This window comes from Numenius arquata, chromosome 2, assembly GCF_964106895.1.
Source record: "Numenius arquata chromosome 2, bNumArq3.hap1.1, whole genome shotgun sequence".
Classification (NCBI taxonomy): Eukaryota; Metazoa; Chordata; class Aves; order Charadriiformes; family Scolopacidae; genus Numenius; species Numenius arquata.
In genome coordinates, this window is record NC_133577.1 from 14,333,494 (window position 1) to 14,356,853 (window position 23,360).

At 41.2% G+C, this 23,360-nt stretch overlaps 1 protein-coding gene across 1 annotated transcript; it reads right to left on the minus strand.

The window, feature by feature from the left end:
• Positions 1 to 1,073: 1,073 nt before the first annotated feature.
• Positions 1,074 to 21,055, minus strand: RAB32 (RAB32, member RAS oncogene family). Its single transcript, XM_074168798.1, has 3 exons — positions 20,827 to 21,055; positions 3,625 to 3,902; positions 1,074 to 1,223 (listed from the first exon to the last, which is right to left on the minus strand). The coding sequence occupies exons 1-3, from the start codon at positions 21,053 to 21,055 to the stop codon at positions 1,074 to 1,076; spliced, it is 657 nt and encodes a 218-aa protein (XP_074024899.1).
• Positions 21,056 to 23,360: the final 2,305 nt, after the last annotated feature.

Below are 23,360 nucleotides of genomic sequence, written 5' to 3' on the forward strand. Positions count from 1 at the left end.
TAGTCAGAAGAGTGCAGCACTGTTTTAAAATTGAAAAGGATAGAGCTTGGGTGTTTGGTTTTGGGTTGTGGTTTGAGTTTTTTTTGGGGCTTTTTTTGTCTTTTTTTCTTTGTTGTTGATAGGCTAGCAAGAACCAGTTAAGCTGTTTCCTTCAAGACCTCTCTCCTCTCTCATGGTATTCAGAACCATCTCAGGACAGAAGGAAAAAGAAGCAAGTTCATTAGCACAAGACAGAAAGATAGTTACTTTTTGCACTCTTGGTAAAGTTTTCAGTGTTAGTGCATGAAAAAGTTTCTGGATGTGCATACAGGTGAGGTTACCATAACCATGTGCCAAGAGTACAACTGTATTCATTAATGTGTTTCATATGTAAAGTATTAGCTGAAAATATTCTGCCTTAAATGGCTGGAGACACATTTTTGTTAATATCTCTATAGCCATGCTTTTCTCCCCTGTTAAGTACAGTGATTTACCCATCTTGTTCTTACTCATTGGTAAAAGCCATCTACTTCACTCAGTCCTAGTGAACACACTAAGAAAGATACCTCCCATCTGTCACTGGCCACTTCAAGATTTCTGGGATGTCACGGTCCAGGAGAACCAGCAATGAGACAGATCCTCATGGTGCGGGACAACAAATAGGGACAAGTGTGTAGGTAAGAAGGCTAAAGTAGGACATTTCTGGTGACAAAGTTTACTTTAAAGGTGCAAGTGTCTATTCAGCTAAAACCATGATGAGTGAGTCCTATTTGGAATGTAGCATATGTCCTAGAAGCAAACTAGACACTGCATGTTGTCTTTGTTCCTTTTTAGGAGTGTAAACACTACCTTATGTTCTCAAGTAAGAAGACACTAAGGAGACTTAGATGCCGCCACTCAAGCAAGTGGAGTGATAACTCACAAGATACTCAGTTTCATGCTAAACAGGAATATGTAAACACCCACAAGAATCACCTATGCAGATAATACCAGACACCCCATATGGATTGTCACAATGCAGCACCATAGCAGCAGTTTGATTTAAGGAACAGTCTTGCTGCTCATCCCATCACATTTAGTGAACAGTGGTAGCATTAGCAGCACTGTGATTTACTCTCTGCTTTCAACGGGTCTAGGTCCAGTTTTGGTTTCCCCACATCATTCTCTTCATTAGGAAAGCTTTTGTAGTTGGCAAGGATGTTTTCCACCAAGAATCGAGCAGCTTCGTCTATGTTGATGTTGTCCTAAAAATGTTGAAAGGAAAGGAGTCAGTGATTTTTTGAAATAGTCACACATCCCTATTAGAAGCTGGCCAAATACAAAAAAATTCTACAGTCTCATCAGCATGACACAAATAGCTTAGATGCATCAAGTAATTGCTCATACACTTGCTTTTTGAAAAAAAGTTACCAGAAATGTTTGAGACAAAGTTATTCTCCCATATCACAAATAGGATACTTCAACTCTAATCTTGCATGCAGTCAGGGTAATAGTGTCACCTGCATTTGGAAGACTCACAAATGCTAAAGTGCATTTCTGCATCAGGAAAGGTAAAAAGCAGTTACACTGTTCATAGTAGTGTTCTACCTTTTGAGGCCTTTCTCCACTTCTGCTGCAGTTTGGATGCACTTACTTATGTAAAAGGACCTTTTCTATCAGTCTCAAAACCCCAGCTAAATCAGGGTGCCTCATCAAGCCACTCTACATTTTCTTGTGCATGCTTTGAAACACATGTATGCAGGATACCCTGATGAAACACATCTCTAGGTATCTCAGATACTGAGGGGCCAAGCTGGCCAGTGCCAAGGGCCTCTGGCCACAGCTTCGACCTGGCTGGGCCACCTGTTAGCTAACCACAGGGCTACCATGTTTGGAATTGCTCATCTTTAGTTTCAAAGGAAATACCACCCCCGTACACTCTTTCGTCTCTGCAATTGAAGATCTAAACTCTACATGAGCAAGGTTAGGTCATGAGAACATTAGACTCATCACTGCTGCACTTAAGCTTGTGCTTGTGTGAAACAAACTGCTTTTGTCGGTTTGCAGGTAAGCACTTTTCCCTGTCCAGAGTGGAGGAGGATTCTCCTCATTTTAGTGTAAGGATGTTCATAAGGTATTTCTATGAATATTTACATTCTCCGCAGTTCTTTTGCCTTTAATATTGTCCCTAATCCACAAGGAGTGGGACCTAGACTACTGATGACTAGACTGAAGATTCAAGCACCAGTTCCAACAGAAAGACAAAACCAGGAAATTTAAGTGAGAAGGACTTAAAACAATAAACTGATTTGGTATGCTTAGAAATCAAGAAAACTGTCCTGAATTTTTGCTAAGTTATTTTAACTACACCTCTTCAGAGTCCTAAACAAGTCAATTCATAATTGAACAGGACTAATACTGTCTGGACTTTTCTCTGCACCAAGAACCTTGTTGTACATTGTTGTTTCTTAAATGCCACCTAAAATGCAACCTGACACTAGACTTTCACTTATACGTAGCAGTGTTATGGGCAGTTGAAGCTTCAGGGAAGACCTAACCCAAAACAGAATCTTAGAATTATTTTTGAGTATAAAGAGCCTTGAAATGTGAGTTTTTACTAACAGATGGGTGGGTTTGGGAATTCTTTATTCAGATGCAACAAATGATTAGCTAATTTACCCAATTCCTCTGTGTACTCTTCTTCCTTAAAGTGACCAGGAAGAGGCTTGTTACTTTATTTCTCATAGTCCTCTTACAGACTTTTTTTTTCTTTAAAATAATTGTCTAAGCATCCTTTTGTGCCAGTTCAGCAGCAGCAGATCAAGGAAGTAAGCAAGCCAAGGGAAAAGAGGGACCTTGAGATTTAGCTTACCATATAGAGGAGTCATCAGCCAGACCAGTAATTTGGTCTGTCACCCACATTGCCTTCATCTAGAGGAACCTTTCATTTTAACCATCAATTGAGTTTTAAGGAACTGTTTGATTTCACTTCCAACTAAGCTACCACAAGCTTATCTGTGCATTGACCAAGTCTATAGACAAAGTGCACAATAAATGAAGGTACTTTGTTATCTGTTTCGATAGAGCAACTATCTCAGCTTAAGTTACTATGCAGAACAACTGGTTTTTCTCCAGTTCAGCCTTGAGAGTGCCTGATAAAATAGAGAAGTGCTTTAGTGATATTATCACCTGGGTAGGTAATAACAAGTGAGCAAATAGCTTGTTCACTTCTGGAGTCTTACCACTTCCTATGTGCAACAGTGAAGACAGAAGCTGCAATTTAAAAGCCTGCACCTAAAGATTACTTTTATCTTTTGGATAGTTTGATCAGCATTTAGTAGTATTAACATCTAAAGAATGACTCTGAATAATAACTCTAAAGAATGATCCATGCAAGATGAAGGAAAACTTTAACTGAGTTAGTCAAGGTTTCGAGGTAATTTTAAGGTTCTCTGAATTTAAGATGCAGTTCTAACCTAAACTAAATATGCCTCAAGTCTTCTTCAGGACTGAGCTAGCCTACACACCACTTCCAGCTTTTACTGAACACTGGGAACTTCACTGTCACTTCCTATACTTGATAATTTTCTTCCACACATGACTATATTCATCCATTCTTATGCCAATAGTTAGAAGAGTTAAAATGTGTTTCCTCTTTATGCTCACCTTGGCAGACGTTTCAAACCATCCAACAAAGCCACCTTCTCTGCAGAACTGGTCCATTTGAGAGGGATTCTGGCTGCCATCTTTCTTCTGGTCACACTTGTTTGCAAGAAGAACAGCAGGGATGGGGCTGCCATTGGGAAGTAGTACTTTACTGTCCAAATCATGCTTCCATTTTGAAACAGCCTCAAAAGTGGAGCCTCTTGTGACATCGAAGACCACAAAAGCACCAACTGCCTCTTTGTAGTACACTCTGGTCATATTTCCAAAGCGCTCCTGGCCTGAAAGAGAGGATAGTGACAGAGGATTTTATATACATGAACTGTTGTTTGGCATTCAGGTCTAGTCACCTAGTTCATACACCACTGCCTCTTCCACCCCATGTTATCTCATTGTAACAGCCGTTATCTGCATCATAGAAGTCAGATGCTTAAAAAGCAGTTTGCAACCTCAACTACCAATTGGATTTACTTTTTAAAACTTAATTTGTTGAGCAGTGTTCTTTTAGAAGTAATACCTAAAAATACTACGAGCACAGTTATAAGCAAAGCATTCTGCCTTCAAAAAAGGCTTCCGCAAGATTTAGATATAAACCTAGTCGCTTCAGCTAGACACTTAAGCAAACTCAGAGGTTCTTCTGGAGGGTGATTAACAAGGGTTTCTGCAAGTTCCACAGCTAACAGCCTTCAAAGCATCTTCTGGAGAAGTCACCTATATTATAGATTTTTTTTTTATTTTTTTTTTTTGCTTAGGGACAAGCTCAAAAGGAGCTAGTTTAACAGTTCTAGCTAAACCTATTATCTTCGACTAGCTTTTAAGTCTAACACCTTCTCTGGAATCATTTCCAACTGTAGGAGTTCTGCAGCAATCCCAGGATTTGATACAAGATTACCAGAATAGCTAAAGTACAATTATTTAAAAATATATATATATATATATCAAGAAGAAAACCAATGGTCAGCAAGTATAGTCAACTAAAGCCTTTCCTTATTAAGCACAACTATTGTAGTCAGTATACTTAAAATGTAGAATCAGAGTGCCAGTTCAGTTATTATTCCGTTTGGAAGGTCAGACCATCATGCTGTGTTTGTACTGGAGTGGGCGTAGCAATGTCAAGTACAAGCATGTTGCTTAGCTATTTTAGTAAGCCCAAACTTCCTTTCTGCTTTGTTCAGAAGTCTTCATTGGGAAAAGTAGCCCCTGCACTCTAAATTTTAGTTTTGCAGTGTATCATCACTTCAGCTTTCAGCATTTAGTGCATATGCAGTTTTAGAATAAAAAGTCAGACTTTTAATTGGAAACATAGTTGTCCTCTGTTTATAAACATTCTAGTCTGCCTTTGATTAACAAGGACAAACAGTTACAAGAAGAACTGGGTATTATCATCTTCTCAGAAAGAGCCAGATATTCATTAGGTGAAGGAACTTGACAAGGGATGCTGTTCAACAGCATGCTTTTCTAGCTCAATTGCCTCATTTTAATGTCAGTACTTCAGCGTACTGATTAGCTCATTCCCTGTAGACATTTTCAGAAAAGGTTGACTAAGCAGCTGTTAGAATTGCCTGAAAGCAGCAGCAGCTACAGTGAAGTTCCGGAGAACTACAAAGTTCTATGAAGTGGACTATTTCTGGCTGTTCAGCTTTAAAGAACAATGTTGCATCACTGGACAGCATATTCTCAGGAGTGGAAGTTACACATGAATTTCATGACTACGAGCTCATTATCACCTGTGTGAGAACAAGGAGCATGCAAGAGGAAAGCTTTTCCCTCCATATTCAAAGCTCAAGTTCTGAAGCAGCATTTATGCCATGGACTCAAAGGCCAGCAAGCCAGGCACCAAGCCTGCATCTCAGTGACTGTGTCACTGGAAGACACACGTTGGTGATGTAAGTCTCCTAAACAGCATACGCAGAACTTGTATACAAGTAACTCACATTGCCTCCCTAGGCCCTGGATTCTTGTGCCTAAAAGGTGGTTTTGGTATAGCCTTACTGCAAATTGTTGTAGCATGTGCCCACTGTTTTCATGAATCAAATATCATTAGGAAAGAGTTTGGCCAGAAGCCTTTTACTGCTTCCACAGGTGAATTGGGTCACCTAAAGCAGCTTTACCTTTAGACTGTGGGGATTTTGGGTTGGTTTTTTTTTTTTCCCCTCAAATGGAGCTGCAGAGTCAAATTTAATGTATTAAGCCAGTCACTGTATACAGCATGACACAAGCTATGAGGAGCTCCTTCTCAGCTTCCCTATTTGTTTAGCTGTCAGTCTCATCATTGATTCCTGTTACATGGCAACACCTCCGACTGTGCTAAAGCACTGGGCCTTGTGTCCAACTCAGGCAGTATATCCCTTTGCACCATAGGATGGGCACACATAACAAACAGTGTAATCTCAAGGTCTACGGTGCTCTGTTACCAACCCAGTCTTCTACAGAAATATTTCCTCAGTTTGGCCATGAAATGGTTTAGAAATGGACACCCTCTCAGTCTTACCCACCCACCTAACCCATTGCCTTTAAATATAATAAGCCTGAAAGCTGCGTTGACTGGTAATCAACCAAGATTGCCTGGCAGCTGCTTCCTTGACACTAATGACTTCTCGTGTCCCAGTATCCCCCAGCCTACATGAAGCTTATTACCATGACAGACCCTTCCCTTGTCAGGAAAAGCCAGATATGCTGAGCCAGAAAGGCCACAACAGCCTTGTAGCAGAGCAGCAGACCAGCCGAATCCCCTCACGGGGTCCTGGAGAGAGGCCACTGCAAGTGGGATTGTGCTGTCAGATTCAGGAGCTCTAGAATAACGCAGAAGCTGAGCTTGGCTTTGTACAGTAGCTTTTCTCATGGTGTCAGAAGACAGCAGTTCTGGCAGGAACATAAGCCTGCCCTGAACTGCATTTTACTTTGTACTCTAGAGCAGGCCATCAAAAAGCATGGGCTTCAGACGTCCAGATCAATCATTTCAGTCTTACTTCTAGCTGCCTTTATTGATAGCAGTCCAAGTTTTTGCTGTATGAACTTTACATTTGGAAAAAACTTTAATACATATTCTTTTGTAATTTACATTTGGGTTAAAGCAGACAAGAGAAGTGCATATATATGCCTATCAGCATAAAAGCCTCTATCTTTAATTGATGGATTTAAGTTTTACATTAGGCATATTTGATACCCCTTCCCCCTAAAACACGCACAAGCTAACACCACTGCAGTATTACAGATTAATGCCTTTTAATAGGTCAAATACACTCCAATACGACTGCAGCCCTTTTCTGAAGTTGCCCAAACTCCAAAACAGTTTATTACACAAGTTGCTCTCACTTCTAGAATTCACATCCACTAACATACTAGCATATGACTGCTCTTCTGTTTTATCTGGAGGTCTTATGAGGATGGATATTATTTTTATTCCATAGAAAGATGACAGAAGCAATAACAATGGCCTGCCTAAAAGATAACAGTTTTGTTGTGGTAAAAGGTATATGGCATGAGGCAGAAAGAGACCCCAGTATGAACCGAGTAGACTTTCTTTAAAATGCTGTTATTACTGACAACAGCTGAGCTGCTTGTAGGGTGTAAGGAGCATTCTAGACAGCCGTTTGAAACTTTAACAGGACTTTCAGGCAAAGCTTTTGCAAGTGTTTTTCTGCTTGCAAAAAAAACCCCAACCTCATAGAAAAAGCAAACTGTAGAACATGCTACTCCTCCAAAGTTTGGAGTCTGATCATTTTCTATTTCGGTATTAAAACTAAATTGACTCCATTTTTGCCATGCTCAGTTCAGCCAGGGATTTTTCATTCCCTTCCCTATGTCCAGCAGAATTTTTGCTGTAGTTATTTCACTATGTGTGGGACTAGTGTTGAGCAGTACCAAAAGCAGATCATACCCTTAGAGGGGAAAAAGGCTAAAAGTGATCAGATGAAACTAGACTTAAGATCTCCGGTGTGTATAATCATGAAAGGAAGAAGACAGGAAAATTACTTGGTTACTACAGCAGTATGGAAAGGTCAGAGGCTTAATCATTCCAGTGGTTCTAGTGCCTTGACATAAACCTGATAGTACCAAAAAGTTATCATTTCAATGCTTTAGGGATTCAGGTGTAAATGGGGAGCTAAATTGGAGGGCGGTCATGGAGAACAGAGGTTTTGTTCGGCAGCATGGAACTGGCTGCATGCAATGCAAAGTTCTGAATCCTCTAACCACAAAGTTTTCACATCTAAATGACTCAGCACATATTGTCACCATATTTTCCAGTAATTGCAACAACATTAAGTGAAATACTTGCATAATGTCATGCATCAGGAACTAATACAGTTCCCTACAGCAGCACCACAGGAATAAAGTTTAGTTTAAAAAAAAGTATCAAAGCTTGGGAGCTTTATTGCTTTCCAGTTTGCAATATAACAGGAATAAACCATAAGTTAAAAACAACATGAGAAATTTATAGCCAGGTCTGTCATTAGAAGATTTATCTATGTCTTCTATTTCACTGCAAAAGATATGTTATCTTCATAAGATTCAGACACTGTCAACCTTGCCCTGAAGTACATTTTAAAGGGTTTCTACAGCAATCTTTCCCAGTGTAAGGAATAAACAAGAGTCCTGTTTATCACAGCAGTGACATTGTTGTGGCAGTTGTTGCTTTTAGTTAGCAGGAGTTACTCTATACTCCTACCATTATTTTTGCTCTCAACTCCTCCTACAAGATGGGAATTGAGGCTAGAAAAAGCAAGTTAATGTACAAATGACTGCTGGATACACATGATACTGAGTTTCTCAGGGTTCCATCTTGGTATGGTAAGTAGTCTGGAAGAAGTCATAGAGTTTATATGAACTAACAGGAAGCTACTCAAGGAGAGTAAAATGAAGAAGCTTTGTCAGCTAAATTTTTTTTTTTTGCTGTGAAGGTAAATTTTGGTTTATCTCTGTCAATATCAACAGTACAGCATGAGTTCCCTTACCTTGTAAGGAAAAAAAATAAAATCTAAGCTTAGTCTATTCTGAAGCCACACAACTTGGAAACCAGAGTTGTGTCACCTGTATTTAATCCTGTAGCATCTCATCAGGAATGCTGACAGACAACTGGACAAAGTCTAATGTCGCTTTCAGATGAGACTAGAGTTTTTATATCCTCCAAAAATTGTGCCATTAATGAGAAAGAGAAAGATGATCAAGAGTTACAAAAGCCTGACAACCAGAAGAGTGATGGAACAAATAGTTTCTTTTGTTGGAGTACTGTTAGTTCAAGTCATCTTTGACAGCCTAATCAGCTTAATGGGTGCCCAGAGCTCAAGATTTGATTTTAACAAGTTTGACAGTTATACATCAAATAGTCCTAAACTAGAGAAGCATAGTTTAGACTACAGTCATCCAAAAGTGAATGCACAACTAACAGTTTTATTCCAAAGTTGTTTCCTGCTAACTCAAAGATCTTTGCAATGAAGTTTTGCAGTTTTCCCCTGGACCCAAAAATAGAGAGTTGTCAAGTCTGATAAACAGCAAACAGCCCTCAGTTTATTAATAAAGCCAAGCAGATCTTGCTAACACTGTCATTCACAATACTGAAACTCAAGTGTTCAGTTAGTTTAAAAGTCAGTTTAAGTTCAACAGAAAGAAGGAATATACCACACACATAACTCAAATTTATAAAACCAAGCAAAAAAACTATTCAGCAATGAATACTCCAGTAGTGAAGAAAATGCTCAAGGCACTTAGTGAATCAAATTAAGAGTTCAAAACACATAGAAGTTGCACCCTGCTAGTGTGTTTCAGTTATTCTGTTTTTCTGTCAATAGGTACTATATGCTGCAGTGAACTCAGACATCACAGGATGCTTATTAAGCTACAGTGAATGGCTGTAATAAATCAGTTCTAGTTTGGGAATACTTGAACATTCTCCTTGCGTTGTGAAAAGGGTTCTTAGATCAACTATTTACCAAGACCATTAATAGTCAATATTAGTCATACCAAAATTCAAGAAGGGTCATTAGTGACAGCCAGACTAACTCTAATTTGATTGCCAACACCATGGCTCTTAGGTCCTTGTTATCAACTATTAGCCACACAGTGTGCAAGCACAATGCCACTATTTAGACTTCAGTGCCAAACTCTACAAATTAGTTGTTTCAGACAATTTCCTGGACCATGAGACATTTGTGCTTTTATTCATCCTGGACAGGAAAAAACCCAATTCAACAGTAAGTGAAACCCCTTCTTTCCAATCTTCCTTCTGCCAGTGGAAGGCCCAACCTAATGAGTACTCTCTTCCCTGCTGCAGATTTGCTGCTTTACAGAAGATTTTTCCCAACTCCCCAAATTTCTAGCATCAGGCTTCACATACTAACATCAAGAAACATCTGAGTGGCAGTTCCTTATTTACCATTCCATCTCTCAAAGTTCATGTCATTCGGTGTGGTAGATTTAAGCTAAAGTGTCATCTAAAATGGTTGGGCATGCAACCCAATCCTCTCACCGAATTAGAATCACCATCTCTTTCAAAATTCACCCAAGTCCTTCAGAAACTGGAGGCAAGAACAAACTACACTTTAGATGCCTGTTGGTCCTACATACAGCTGGATGTTTGGCACAATAAAGCAAATATCCAGAATTGCCCTGAGGGTCCATCTCCCAGTTCTCCAGACACCTCATGACCATTTTAGCACCACCTGGGTCGGGTGTGAGCTGACTGAGGCTCCTTCTCAGATATATTAATATGCTACCGGCAAGCTACCACCGCTGACAGCATTCCCCCCACTCCCCTAACCAGCACAGCTTGTCCCAGAACTGTCTTACCCAATTAGATTGAATCTGTTATTCAGCAAGAAGTAGGTTACCCAAACCACTATCAATATTACAGGACATGCTCAAGTGTGTCTACCTGCTTTTTCACATGGGCAGCAGCTGCAGATTGAGAGCAAGTAGACAGGCTGAGACAGTCAGTACTAGATGGCTCTTCACTCCTCATTCTTACCCATTTAAGCTATTAGTGCAAAGTTGTCAAGTGTTTAAAACACTGAAGTTGAACTATAGTAGCAGCTCTAGCAGGTATTAGAAACCTGTAAGTTTAAAAAAAAACAAGCACATCTAGCCTGACTTTTACTTTCCACCATTATGGAAATATTTGGTATTTGTGGTTCTGGTGACAAACACCAAGAGGTTAAAAAGCAAGAACTACAAGAATACTACATCTTCATCTATCAGACAGTAATAGAAACAGTTTCACTGCAGCTCTTACAGTTTCTAACAGAAAAAAGCAGCCTTAGATGATTAAGTGAATTGCGAGTGTCTTTTCTTACTAAGGGTGGTGTGGGAAACGTAACTGATCACTGAATGGACCTCTTCTTGACAGTATGGGTCCCAAGAAAGGGCAGTCTTCAGGGAAAAATGTAATCAGCCAGTTAATCCCTATCCAGCTGTCTCCCACTTTACCAAAAGAGATGACCTTTGGTACTCTGGTTATGTCTACATTAGGCAGTGGCAGGATGAGTTGAAGCAGTTCTGTTGAGCGAGACACTGTCAGACCAGGCATCCACAGAATACTATATATATCCACAGTGTACTATATATACATATACGCTATATATATACTATGTATGAGAGACTTTAAAAGTCACTGAAAAAGACTTTGGAAAGTCACTAAATAATATCAGGTCAGGTGCAGCAGTATTTTATTTGTTTAAATCAAAATGCAAAGTGTTTTCACATGTTCTTCGAAGTCAGTATTTCATTCTGATATGGTAGGAAATAGCTTGCTCTGAAGTTTCATTGCACAACACAGCCAGACTCTAATAATTTGTTAGCTACCTGAATTTTCAAAGTCAGTGAGATTAGCATTTCCATTCACTGTTTGGTATTATTATACTTTATTCCAAAGCAGGACACTCCTGTTTACTACCAGTGAAATAGCAAGACCATTGATGTGCAAGTTAGACATCTGATTTCCATCAGGAAAGCTGATCGCATCTATCATCCTGATAGCTGGAAAAAGCACACCATCCTCCTTCTAGGGTAGAAATCCCTTTTTAAACATTTGCACAAGTCTTAGGGAATTCAACAGTAAGACTGGAACTTTTCATTGCTACTTGTAGCCTTAGGCAAATCTAATGTATTCAAGACTGTCCAAAATGACTTTAACAGCTTACTATCTTGCCTTTAAGAAGTTTAGAGGCAAGACCCTTCACTTATAGTTCAACTGGCTTTGTCCAACATCAAACATATTATATGTAAAATTAGGACAGTCGATTTTGTATAAAAGCCTCACCTGCTTTGCTTGCATCTTTGATAAACAGCAAATTAACAAAAGAGAAAGTCCCTGACTAAGCACTAGATTTTCATCCCCAGAAAAGTAGAGTCAACCAAGCTATTTGATTTCTAACTAGCTGTGAAATGCAGCATGTTTGGAAAAACTCTCCTTGCGTTAGTATTCAGAAAGAGTTGACATAGACCAATTACTGCCAGCAACAGCATGAATTGGTACTTCCTACCTTGCTTTAACTAGACTTAAACAAGTCACCTGCCAGAGTTAAGCTATATTCATGCCTGACACCCTCTAATCCATCTCCTTTGGTGTACTGCCACACAGCCAGAGCTGTACTGCGAACTTAACAGTGATGCTGCATGGCACTACAGCATTTCACAGCACACAGGAGGAGAATTCTAAAGTCAGTTTGTCTCAAGAACAACTTTATCACGAGACTGAAAAAATGTTAATCTCTAAAATGGTCAATGTGTCATGGCACATTTTGTATCAAATAGCTGCCACTTTGCTCTACCCAACACTATAGTCAGGGAGCATTTAAACAAGCTCCCACAAGCTGTTTGCAGTGAGCCTCAGACTGCTTTTTAAAAAAGATTATTTGAAAAGCTGCTAAAATCCATACAATAAGCAATATTGGTTTGCATTAGCTGCTGATCTAGAAGCCACTACTATGGGCTATACTTTCTCCGGACAGAGTTAAGATGTTTATTTCTAAAAAAGTTCTATAAACTCCTGAAATCCCATCATTATTCAAGTCATTCTTACCACCCCATGTACCTTTGTTCCATGTCTCCACAGCCAGAGGAGAATTTTGAACATCTAATGTTCTAGCACAAGTAGCTTGAGAAGCATGTTGTGCTTTGAAGTCACTGCTTGCTGCTGGTCGTGCCAGCTTTAATGCTTGCGAGAATTCCACAAGTGTTATTCCTATGCTTTCATACAAGAGTGCAAATAGAAATTCCCTTACTGCAAATCACTTCCTTCTGACATGGCATATCACACAGCAAAACTTCCAAAGTGAGCATTTGGAGGGAACATCTTACAAGAGACTACAAAGGCAAGGCATGGACTACCACGGGTGTTCAGAGAAGGTATTTTAACAGCTGTGAGACTGAAACCCAGCATCCATGCTCGCTACTGAAGGGAAGAGATTTTATAGTGTGCTGGAGTCTTTTTTGAGCCGGGCAGCTAAGATTATTTCATTTCATTATACATGTAAAAAAGCAATCAGTTTAGAACAACCTCTTTATAGCACTTGCCTACTCAAATTGTACTTGTGTACACACACTTCAGTGACACCCTGTCCTGTTGTGCACAAAAAAACCTGAACTGGTAAGAGGCAAAGTGGAGATGTAAATAAGGTGAAGACACCAAGACTCTGAAGCTGCAACACAGATGCAAGGTTAGTTGATAAAGGTTGATTTACATTCATGTAAACTCCACACATTAAGAGAAAAGTGTGTATTTAATATTGTCTGCACCACCTTGTCTCTGAAGGTTAATGCACTCGTCTTATCAATCCAGCTTACTTCCTGACTACTTGAGTCACAATTACAGGAAGGGCAAGAATTCAACCAATACTTGCCTCAAAATAGCTCATGATCAATGTAAGTTAATGGATTTCCACACAGATTTCTAGTTTACATCATAATTTGACCAAAAAATTAGTTATGTTGTGTGACAGATAGTATTTTTCCTCCTGTCCACTGTAAGAACTTAGGTATCTTAGGTAGCTCCCACACACATCCATTTGAAAGGTATCCATCCATACTTATTCCCTGTATCAAAGTGCTAGATAAGTATTTTTGTGATCTTCTAGACAGCATAAATCTTTGAGCAACTGCTACATATGATATGAACTTATTATTTGAAAAATAAGGCTGAAGCTCCATCTATTCCATAGTGATTTGAAGCTCAAGCACTAAGTGATGTTTCTATTGTTGATAGAAGAGTACATGCAAGATCAATACAGCAAACTCTTACACATTTACTAGATCAAATGGTCTTTTAAATTCACATCTTTAACCCCATTTCTTAGAGGACACCTAGAAAAGCCTATGGAGAAATTCTAAGCTTGCTTCCAAGACACTCAAAGAACATCTGTCTTAGTTCTGTCATTTAACTGAAACTTAACTGAGCAGTCCTGTCTTGCATAATCAAAATAATCATACTAAACTGCCTTACAACACCAGCTTCAAGACAGTAACATTTCCCATATTCTGATGGAATTCCATCAGCACTAAGGCTTTAAGAAGTTTAAAGTAACTAATATGGAGTACTTTGCTATATAACACAGTACTAAGCACAAGAACCATCACCAATGTGAATGATTCAGCACCCCACTAGTAAGACAAGGAAATCACTTCATCAGCAAGACCAATAACCCTACATTAATTGATAGCATTTCATAAAAAAATACTTAAATAGAAGAATTCCAAAAAAGAAAGCATGCTGACAACCTGTCTGCATTCAGAGATGTCTGGAGACACACCAAGAAGAAACAAGTTTAACACATTCAGCACTTATTTGGATACTTAGCAGCAGAGTCCAAGCATGGCAAGTCATTCTCTATTGAAAGCTCATAACTCTAACTCAGCTGCTCCTGGAGAGTCACAAGAAAGGACACCCACACAAGATTTCCCACAGAGGGTTCGTTTCTTGAAGGAAACATACAGCATTCTTCCAGTTGTTTCTTCCCTCTATTGCTTCTAAGACAACACTCAAAGCCTTTCAACGTGAGCAGGCCTTCTACTTCTCCCTCCTCAAACCTTATTTGCTAGTCTTGCATGTTTCCAGCCAACAGCACCCTTAAGTAATTTCTTATGTGAGATTTATACTTAAATGTGTGCAAGCAGGAAACACTCTGAAATCAGCCACAAGTCTTTCAAATCTTTTTCATTGGTCTGAACTTGACATAAAAGATTGTCCATCCCTGACTGGGAGTTTTCTGACCTGTCTCAGCTGTTACCAGAATCACAAAATCATCATGGTTGGAAAGGACCTCTGAGATCACCAAGTCCAACCATACACACACCAAAAAAAACCCCTTACAATCTCGGGCACTAGAGCATGCCCTGAAGCGCCACCATGTCTATATGTTTCTTAAATACCTCCAGGGATGGCGACTCCACCACCTCCCTGGGCAGGCTGTTCCAGTGCCTGACCACTCTCTCAGTAAAGTAATTCTTCCTAATATTTAATCTAAACCTCCCTTGCTGCAACTTTAGACCATTTCCTCTGGTCCTGTCATTATTGACTTGGGAGAAGAGGCCAACACCCACCTCTCTGCAACCTCCTTTCAGGTAGTTGTAGAGGGCAATGAGGTCTTCCCTCAGCCTCCTCTTCTCCAAACTAAACATGCCCAGTTCCCTCAGCCCCTCCTCATATGACTTGTTCTCTAGACCCCTCACCAGCTTGGTAGCTCTCCTCTGGACACGCTCCAGCCCTTCAATGTCCTTCTTGTAGTGAGGGGCCCAGGACTGAACACAGTATTCAAGGTGAGGCCTCATGATAGTGCTCCCAGCTCCACTTGAAAGAGTTGTACCTGGAATCTCAAGCACCCTATAAACTGTGAGATAACCTCAGGCCACTTACCAGTTTCTGAAATACAGCTCTGAACTCTAAGTTGTGCATCCATTTCTCATGCAGCTGCACATTTCTCATCCTTCCTTCCTAATTGCACTCATTAAATATCATAACAGTCAGGAAAAAACACAGTTGGGGGCAGGCTATGCCTAGATTCTCTAGCCTACACCTTAGGCTCACTTGTACTAGGCACACAGCTAGGCAATTTCTCCATGGTTTTGTTTGCAGGAGTTGCCATTTTAATACCTCCACTGATCTTCAAAATGTTTTGTGGGTAAAGGCAAGTCGTTACAAGACTACCTTGACTACCTCTAAGGACTACGACCTCAAAGCTCTCTACACTTAGGAGGGACTCCTCTGAAAAGCAATTTAAGTATGTGCCTCTACTGCAGAGCTATGTACCTATAGGAAATGGAGGAAGTGTTCTAGTTGCCCCCATAGATGTTCAGGGATGCATTAACATCCCTTAAGGCTGCTTTAGACCTTTTTTTTTTTTTTTAAATAGAATCAGTCCATAATGCAAGACATGAGTTAATGACCTGGTACACAGAAGCAACTTGGTAGTCTTCTGACATGTCAATAGCACAAATGTAGACAGACAAACTGGAATATACAGCTGCTTGAAGCTATAAGGTTTTTCACATGGAAGTACACTATCTCACAGCCTGAATGCCTTTGAAACTCAGACACCAAAACATGCAGCAGTACACAGCTATGTTCCACAGATAGTGCATAGCTGCCAAGCACTCCACCTTTCCAGAGGAAATATTGCATCGGGACAGAAAAGGTTAAGGTCTATTAGCTACAGAATTGCACCTGTGTAACTAAGTGAAAAGGTTTGCGTTTTGCTTTCATTGTCTTGCTTTGCAAGTGCTCATTTCAGTTTAAATTCTCCTCCCACATCCATAGCTTCCTGCACACACTTCCCCATTTCTCATGGCTTCCTATAGGTGAGAGCAACTTAAATTCCCAGAAAAGTTAAAAGCTTAACATCAACTCACATATCTAAGACTCATTTGTCTTCATAAAAAGATGGGATATGCCAGCTCTTCCTCAAGTTAGTATTTGAGCAAAATATTTAATCTGATTTCTCCACCCTCTTTGGGGCTGGTATATACTTCTAACAAGTCAGATTTCAGATCTTTTCAAGGAGACAGACAAGAGTTTAATAATAAATTTGCATGCTACAAGACTTATTCAACTCCTGAGAGCTTGTATAAAGCATGTTTAGAACACTGAAGTACAATCATTCCTCTTCTGTTTGGCCAATTTAATAGCCACACTCTTGCACTTAAAGCAGTGCTTCACTTTTAATAATCACTTTACAAAGAAATTCTAATGAAGTCCTGGAAGAAGGGTGCTATTAGACCAAAGTCAATGCAGAATCTCTCAGCCAAAGCTTTAAAAAAATTGTCTACCAGTTGTCATTAGCGAGATTCTTCAGGAGAAACCAAGCTCAAGTGATCATCTGTGACTTTTACCACTTCTTTTCCCCAAAGAGTTGCATGTTTGAACAGGCTGATGTGATTGACAGTGATAACCAAAGTGATAATAAAGCAGCAGCTAACACTACTCAGTGCTGGTCTTATAAAATCAGATAAAAAGTTTTTATGATACAGAAAGTCCTTAAAGTGTTCTTTCAATGATGTTTGATTTTCATCAATATGCTATATTCACCTCCTACACTACATCGTGGTCAGTGCAGTATACTCTAAACAACATGTCAAGTAGGAATCTGTTGTGTATTGAAATAGACTTTAAAAGCACTTCCCTATCATGAAGTTTCCTTTGCTTTGTATCTCTTTACATCTCTTTACAATGACTCACTCCTGTCTCCTATTTATTTCACCAATTATTTATGTCCTTTGATGAAGGGGGTTAACCTGATTCTAACACTTACAGAATGTATCCAGGAAGAGAGATTTATCTTAACTCTGCATGTCAAGATAAAAAACAAGAATAATGCCTAAGGCCAGATAAGGTTTCAAAGTTTTGCTCCTGTATGAACATGCATGTAATTTGTTCAGCTTCTTTCAGAACACTTCATGCTGCAACCAAGGTAATTTGAGAGCAACTGTTCAGTCTTAGGAGTAAGCATCTTCATCTCCATTATTCAAGAAGCTGCAACCTGTGTCTAAAAACTAAAATGCCTGAGTATTTCTGGAATATACAAGTCCAGGCACAACAGTAACCTTCTTCCCCCCTCACTAATTCACACACCCCCCCTTTGATTCTACTGCAGGAATTTGCATTACTTTGTAACTTACAACAGGATGGCTATTTTCACCAGAAAAATACCATAGGCAGCATCACACTGTCATGCTCTATTCAGTAGAATTAGCTAATCACTAAAAAAAACTCAGCAAGCACAAGAAATTGAAGTCACTCAGAAACCTGCTGCATTGCAATACACAGCATTCATCATTTTGGCTACAATCACACCAGAAGCCAGCACAGTATCTGCTTTATAATCTTTAGCTGAAGACTGAACTACATGGTTAGTTCTTATCATTGATATAGGTACAGAACCTTGAATTGCAGCACCCAGCTCTTTGAGGAAAGCTTTTTTTGATGAACTGTTAAATACAAGCTTTGATCTCGTGAAAAATGACATGCCTTACTATGCTTAAAGGTTAGACTTTAATTCAGAAGCCTTTTTAAATGCATTAAAATCAATTCAGAATGCCAGCACCATATTGCTTTCAGGGAAGTCACATGTAATGTTACTTACCATAAGATTTAGATCTCTTCAAGAGATCTAAAGCTGCTTGTCTGTACACACCAGCAGACAAAATTATCTACATGAGCTGTTGAAAGCCAGAAGACAGTCGGGCTGATGAGTTAAAAGGGAGTGACTATCACATGCTCAGATACTTTGTTACACACTTTAATAAAGCGCTTTAGGGAATATGTGCTATGACTACATAGAAGCCATCTTCAATCTGGTTTTCTAATAATTTCTATATAAACCTGTTAACATCCTCAGGAATTTAGAAACATTCATGAGTATATACACAGACAGCTGCAGAACACATTCCCAGCTCAAGGACATTAGCAGTTTTTAGACCATGGAACACCCTTATGAATACTAAAATCCCTTTTATTTTAATGATTAATGCTTAACTGAGATGTCAAGTTCTGACATCTGGAGTCTGAACTGTTACTCTTACTCTCACAATAGCTAAGCACAGCCCAACCAAAAAAAAAAAAAAAAATCACTAAAAATAATCTTATTTCCATTCCTGGTCTTGTTTTTTTGACTAGGGAAGGACTGCCTCCCCCTTGGAAACAGACTAACCTAAACTACCAGATTAGACATAAGTTTGGAAGGCAAACTGCAAAATAGTTGTTTTCCTTCTCTGTTTATGCTAGGGAAAGGCCAGGCAGGAGTTTCATAGAAAAGTATACACCATACTGTAAAACAGGAAAAATATTTCAGTGAAAGGAAAAACATTATTCTTCAGTCTATCAGCAACATTAGCAGAAGCCTCTAGGGATTTATCAGCAGGTCTTAACTTATTTTTCACATAGCCATGTCCCTAAGGGCAATAATCAAGATTGAAAAATACCATCTTCTAGATCTTGAAATTAAGGCATGGGTGTATTGACAGGACTTCCCATAATATTCTGTCCAAACTTTGTTGTAAGTTACAGCTAAATTCTGCCTAGCCTGTTGAAACAGATTGCTTTGGCAAAGCACACAGCCTAACCCAGTCTAAGAAACCAAGGGCTGAGAAGAAGTTAAACACAAGCATGGCAGCCTGCCAAACCCCAGGATCCTGATAGTCTCCCCTCCTTAATCTTTGGAACCCCACACTTGCTAAAATACATGCAGAGTGTTGGAGCAGCTTGCACCAATACTGCCAATTGATTCAAAGGCAGTTAAAACTGACCCATAAAAGGAACCCATCAAAAGCAAAAGCATGCCAATATTTTACTTGTTCTCCAAAACAGCAATTAGAAGATCCTTTAGTTTGCCCTACAGGCCAACAGCAGAAAGATCTATCACGTGTTTCAGCATATGGCAGTAAGAAGCAGGCTTTTTAGTTTGAGGAATCATATTTGAAGTGGTTTAAGATAATCTTTAGAGCAGAGAGCCCAGAAGCTGACATACATCGCGTCTGTCACAGGGTTACAGCAGCCACGTTACGCTTCCTCTTTTCCCAGCTTCCACTTGACAAAGAGGGGAGGTCATGGAAACAGTAACTACCAGCTGTTACCCTCATATCTTCTAGTAGCATAAACTTAAACATGAACATTTGAAATAAAGTCTGTTTTTTCATATCCAAGGAAATACTCCAACCGTGCTGGAGAGGGATGAAAAGAGCTGCAGGTTAACACACAAAACTGCACACAAAACTAGAAACGCAACACCAACTTGAGATGATTAAGGAGTTAAGGACACAGACTTCCTACAAGACCACAGCAAAACAGTTTGTTCTGTGGCATTTCCTGCCCATGGCAGGGGGGTTGGAACTCTATGATCTTTAAGGTCCCTTCAAACTCTAACCATTCTATGATTCTATGTTTTAACACCGCAGCATAAGCAAGTTAACCATGGCAGGTATGCAGTTGGAGTCTTTAAGACAGAAATGTTAAACAGTTGTGAATTATATATAGGAAAGGAATGTCATGTAGTTTGGACAAGTGAACAGGGCTTCTCTGCTTCCATGTGCTCTAAGTATCTTTTTGATACTCAGACCCATGATTTCAATGTAGAACTAAGCGTAACTCAAGTGCCATTCTGTTGCTCCACATTGCAGGGACACAAGTTACTTTTACATTAAGTAGGCAACTCCAGACATACAAAGTTTGAGCATACTTCCTTTGAGGACAGTTTTAGTTATTTGAGTTCTCTTTAACCTGTAAAGCACACTCACTAAACACAATCTACTTGGAAAAGACATTTACTTCATCTAGAAGTATTATGGAGCCATAACCGTGAATGAATTTAAGCAGTAGTCATAACCAAGGCCACAAGCTTCCAGGCAAGCAGGTCAGGACGAGCAGTACGAGCAGGAACCCTCTGGGAGCCCTGGAGCCTGCAGAGTGGAGCAGCTTTTTGAGAACCGCTGTAAAACCCTGTGCCAAGCCAAGAGCCCCACAACATCAGCTAACAGGAGCACACACTGGCTATTAAAAGTAAAAAACCTCACTCCCACATCGAGACCTCCTTTTATTTGTGCCTCAAACGCAGACAGGAGGGCTTGCAAGTAATAGATGGAAGGAGAAAAACAAGACGACAGACTTCGTAGTTAAAATACACTTTGCTCCGCAGAGGCCGGGCCCCGGCACCCCAGATAACCACGTTCACAGGCCTCTGCGAGCTCAGGGCTCGCCCTACAGAGACGCCCGCCCCCGGCCCTTACCTGCTATATCCCAGAGCTGCAGCCGCACCAGGGTCTTGCTGTCCCAGTTGATGACTTTGAGCGCGAAATCCACCCCGATGGTGGCCCGGTAGTGCTGGGAGAAGAGCTGGTGCACGTACCGCTTGATGATGCTGGTTTTACCCACGCCCAGCTCCCCGATCACCAGCACCTTGAAGAGATGCTCCCGGCACTCCGCCACGCCGGAGCCCGCTCCCTCCCCGCCGGCCATCCTCGGCCCTCCCGCGGGGCGCTGCTCTGCAGGGCCCGGCGGGGACACCGCGGGGAGGCCGGGGCCGCGGCTCTCCCGCCTCTAAACTTTCCCCAGCCGGCAACTTTTTCTCCTAAATTTCCCCAGGCCGGCAACTCGCTTCAAAGTTTTCCCGAGCCAGCAACTCGCCTCCAACTTTTCACAGCCGGCTCCCCCGCTGGACCGGCCCACACCGGGAGGGGAGGCGAGCTGGGGAAAGAGGGAGCGGGAGGGAGGGAAGGAGAAGGAGGGAGGGAAACCTCGCAACCACCTGACTGCAGTCACAGGACGCGGAAACTCCGCGGCTTTATAAAAGCCCGGGGGAGGGCGACGGGGAGGGGCAGGGGGAGGGAACCGGTCCGCCCCGCCGCTCCGGGATACCGGGAAGGAGAGGGGATGTCGGGATGGGGTCCCTGGGCCCCTCTTCATCTTCTGTCCCGGACGGGATGGGCTGTCCGTGGGGCAACCGGCAGCGGCGGAGAACCGTCGGTCCGCCCCGCTCTCCCCGGGCGCTCACCGGGGCACGTCCGTGCCCCGGTGAGCGCCCGGGGAGAGCGGGGCGGAGCGGAGAGCAGAGTGTTTGCCCCCGAGCCACCTCCCTGCACTTGCTGAGCTCACCCTGTGCAAATAGGCCGAGCAGTGGCGTAGCGTAGGCCACCGCGTGTAAAAAGGCTCAGGTAACAGAGGGTGAAGACACCTCCTCATCTGCAGGATTCCTGTCGGACACCTACAACTAAGTTTGATTCCCTTCTGTTCCTAAATGAATCGGGTGAAATATATTTTATCACCCTGTTGTTGATTTAAAAAATACATCAGACGAAGCAGCAAATTATATATCATAGAATGGTTTGAGTTGGAAGAGACCTTAAAGGGCTTCTTGTTCCAACCCCCCTGCCATGGGCAGGGACACCTCCCACTAGAGCAGGTTACTCAAAGCCCCATCCAGCCTAGTCTAGAACACTTCCAGGGATGGGGCATCCACAACTTCTCCAGGCAACCTGTTCCAGCGTCTCACCACCCTCACACTAAAGAATTTCTTCCTAATATCTAATCTAAATCTGCCCTTTTCCAGTCTGAAGCCATTACGCCTCATCCTATCACTACATGCCCTTGTAAAAAGTCCTTCTCCAGCTTTCTTGTAGGCCCCCTTCAGATACTGGAAAGCTGCTACAAGGTCTCCCTGGAGTCTTCTCTTTTCCAGGCAGAATAACCCACCTCTCTCAGCCTGTCTTTATAGGGAGGTTCTCCAGCCCTCTGATCATCTTCATGGCCCTCCTCTGGACTCATCCCAACAGGTCCATTGGGGTGGACTTCTTATGTTGGGGGCCCCAGAGCTGGACACAGTACTACAGGTGGGGTCTCACCAGAGCAGAGTAGAGGGGCAGAATCACTTCCATGGACCTGATGGTCGTGCTTCTTTTGTTGCAGCCAAGGATATGGTTGGCTTTCTGGGCTGCAAGCATCCATTGCTGACTCACGTTGAGCTTCTCATCAATCAACACTCCCAAGTCCTTCTCCTTAGGGCTATTCTCGATCCATTCTCTGCCCAACCTGTATTTGTGCTTGGGATCGCCCCAACCCAGGTGCAGGACCTTGCACTTGGCCTTGTTGAATTAACGCTTACATGATTAGAAACCAACATAAAATAAGTTTCCTATCCCTAGGAAACTGTAGTACCAAGTGTGCAAATTTTAAATGTTGGAAAAGACAAACGTCTTTGCTAATATGCTCTCCAAATGAAACACCCAATCCCAGGCATCAGTCCTTGCAATGAGAGGATGGAGTTGTGTAGCTAAGTAGTACTGTATTAGTGCTGTAGTGTTTAGCTATCATGTAAATTCCTTAACAGACCTATTTTGTGCCACAGAGCAATGAGGACTGGTCTGAAAGGGAAATGTTATGTGGCTGTCTAGACAGCATGCGTGCACACAATTTAGGAGCCCAACTGAAGATCTGATTAGGAATGAAGGGTCGCCATCAACCAGAAACAAAGTAGCGGTTAAAACATCTCGTAAACAATCTGGCAAACAATCATCAGTTGCTCCTAGTTTTATAATGGTTTTTTGAAAATAGTAACTCCTTTGCTGTACTTTTAATTAGTGGCCTGAGTAAAATAATCCAGACTTTCCCTGTTGGCTTGCAGCATGCTTACTTTCATGTCACACAAAGTTAATGCATGCAATGTAGATGGGAGTGGGTGAAGAGAACAGCTGTTTGGCAAAATGAGGCAAAAAAGCTAGACTTCATGGGGAAAAACTGTATTTACCGATTTGGGGTTGAATTTATT

What these genes read in the sequence shown, in the direction of transcription:
- RAB32 (XM_074168798.1), bottom strand. Translation starts at nt 21,055, where the DNA reads ATGGCCGGCGGGGAGGGAGCGGGCTCCGGCGTGGCGGAGTGCCGGGAG. An exon ending in GCAGCTCTGGGATATAGCAG is followed by an intron (nt 3,903 to 20,826) that starts GTAAGGGCCGGG and finishes CCTCTCTTTCAG; the next exon opens with GCCAGGAGCGCTTTGGAAAT. An exon ending in GGTTTGAAACGTCTGCCAAG is followed by an intron (nt 1,224 to 3,624) that starts GTGAGCATAAAG and finishes CAACATTTTTAG; the next exon opens with GACAACATCAACATAGACGA.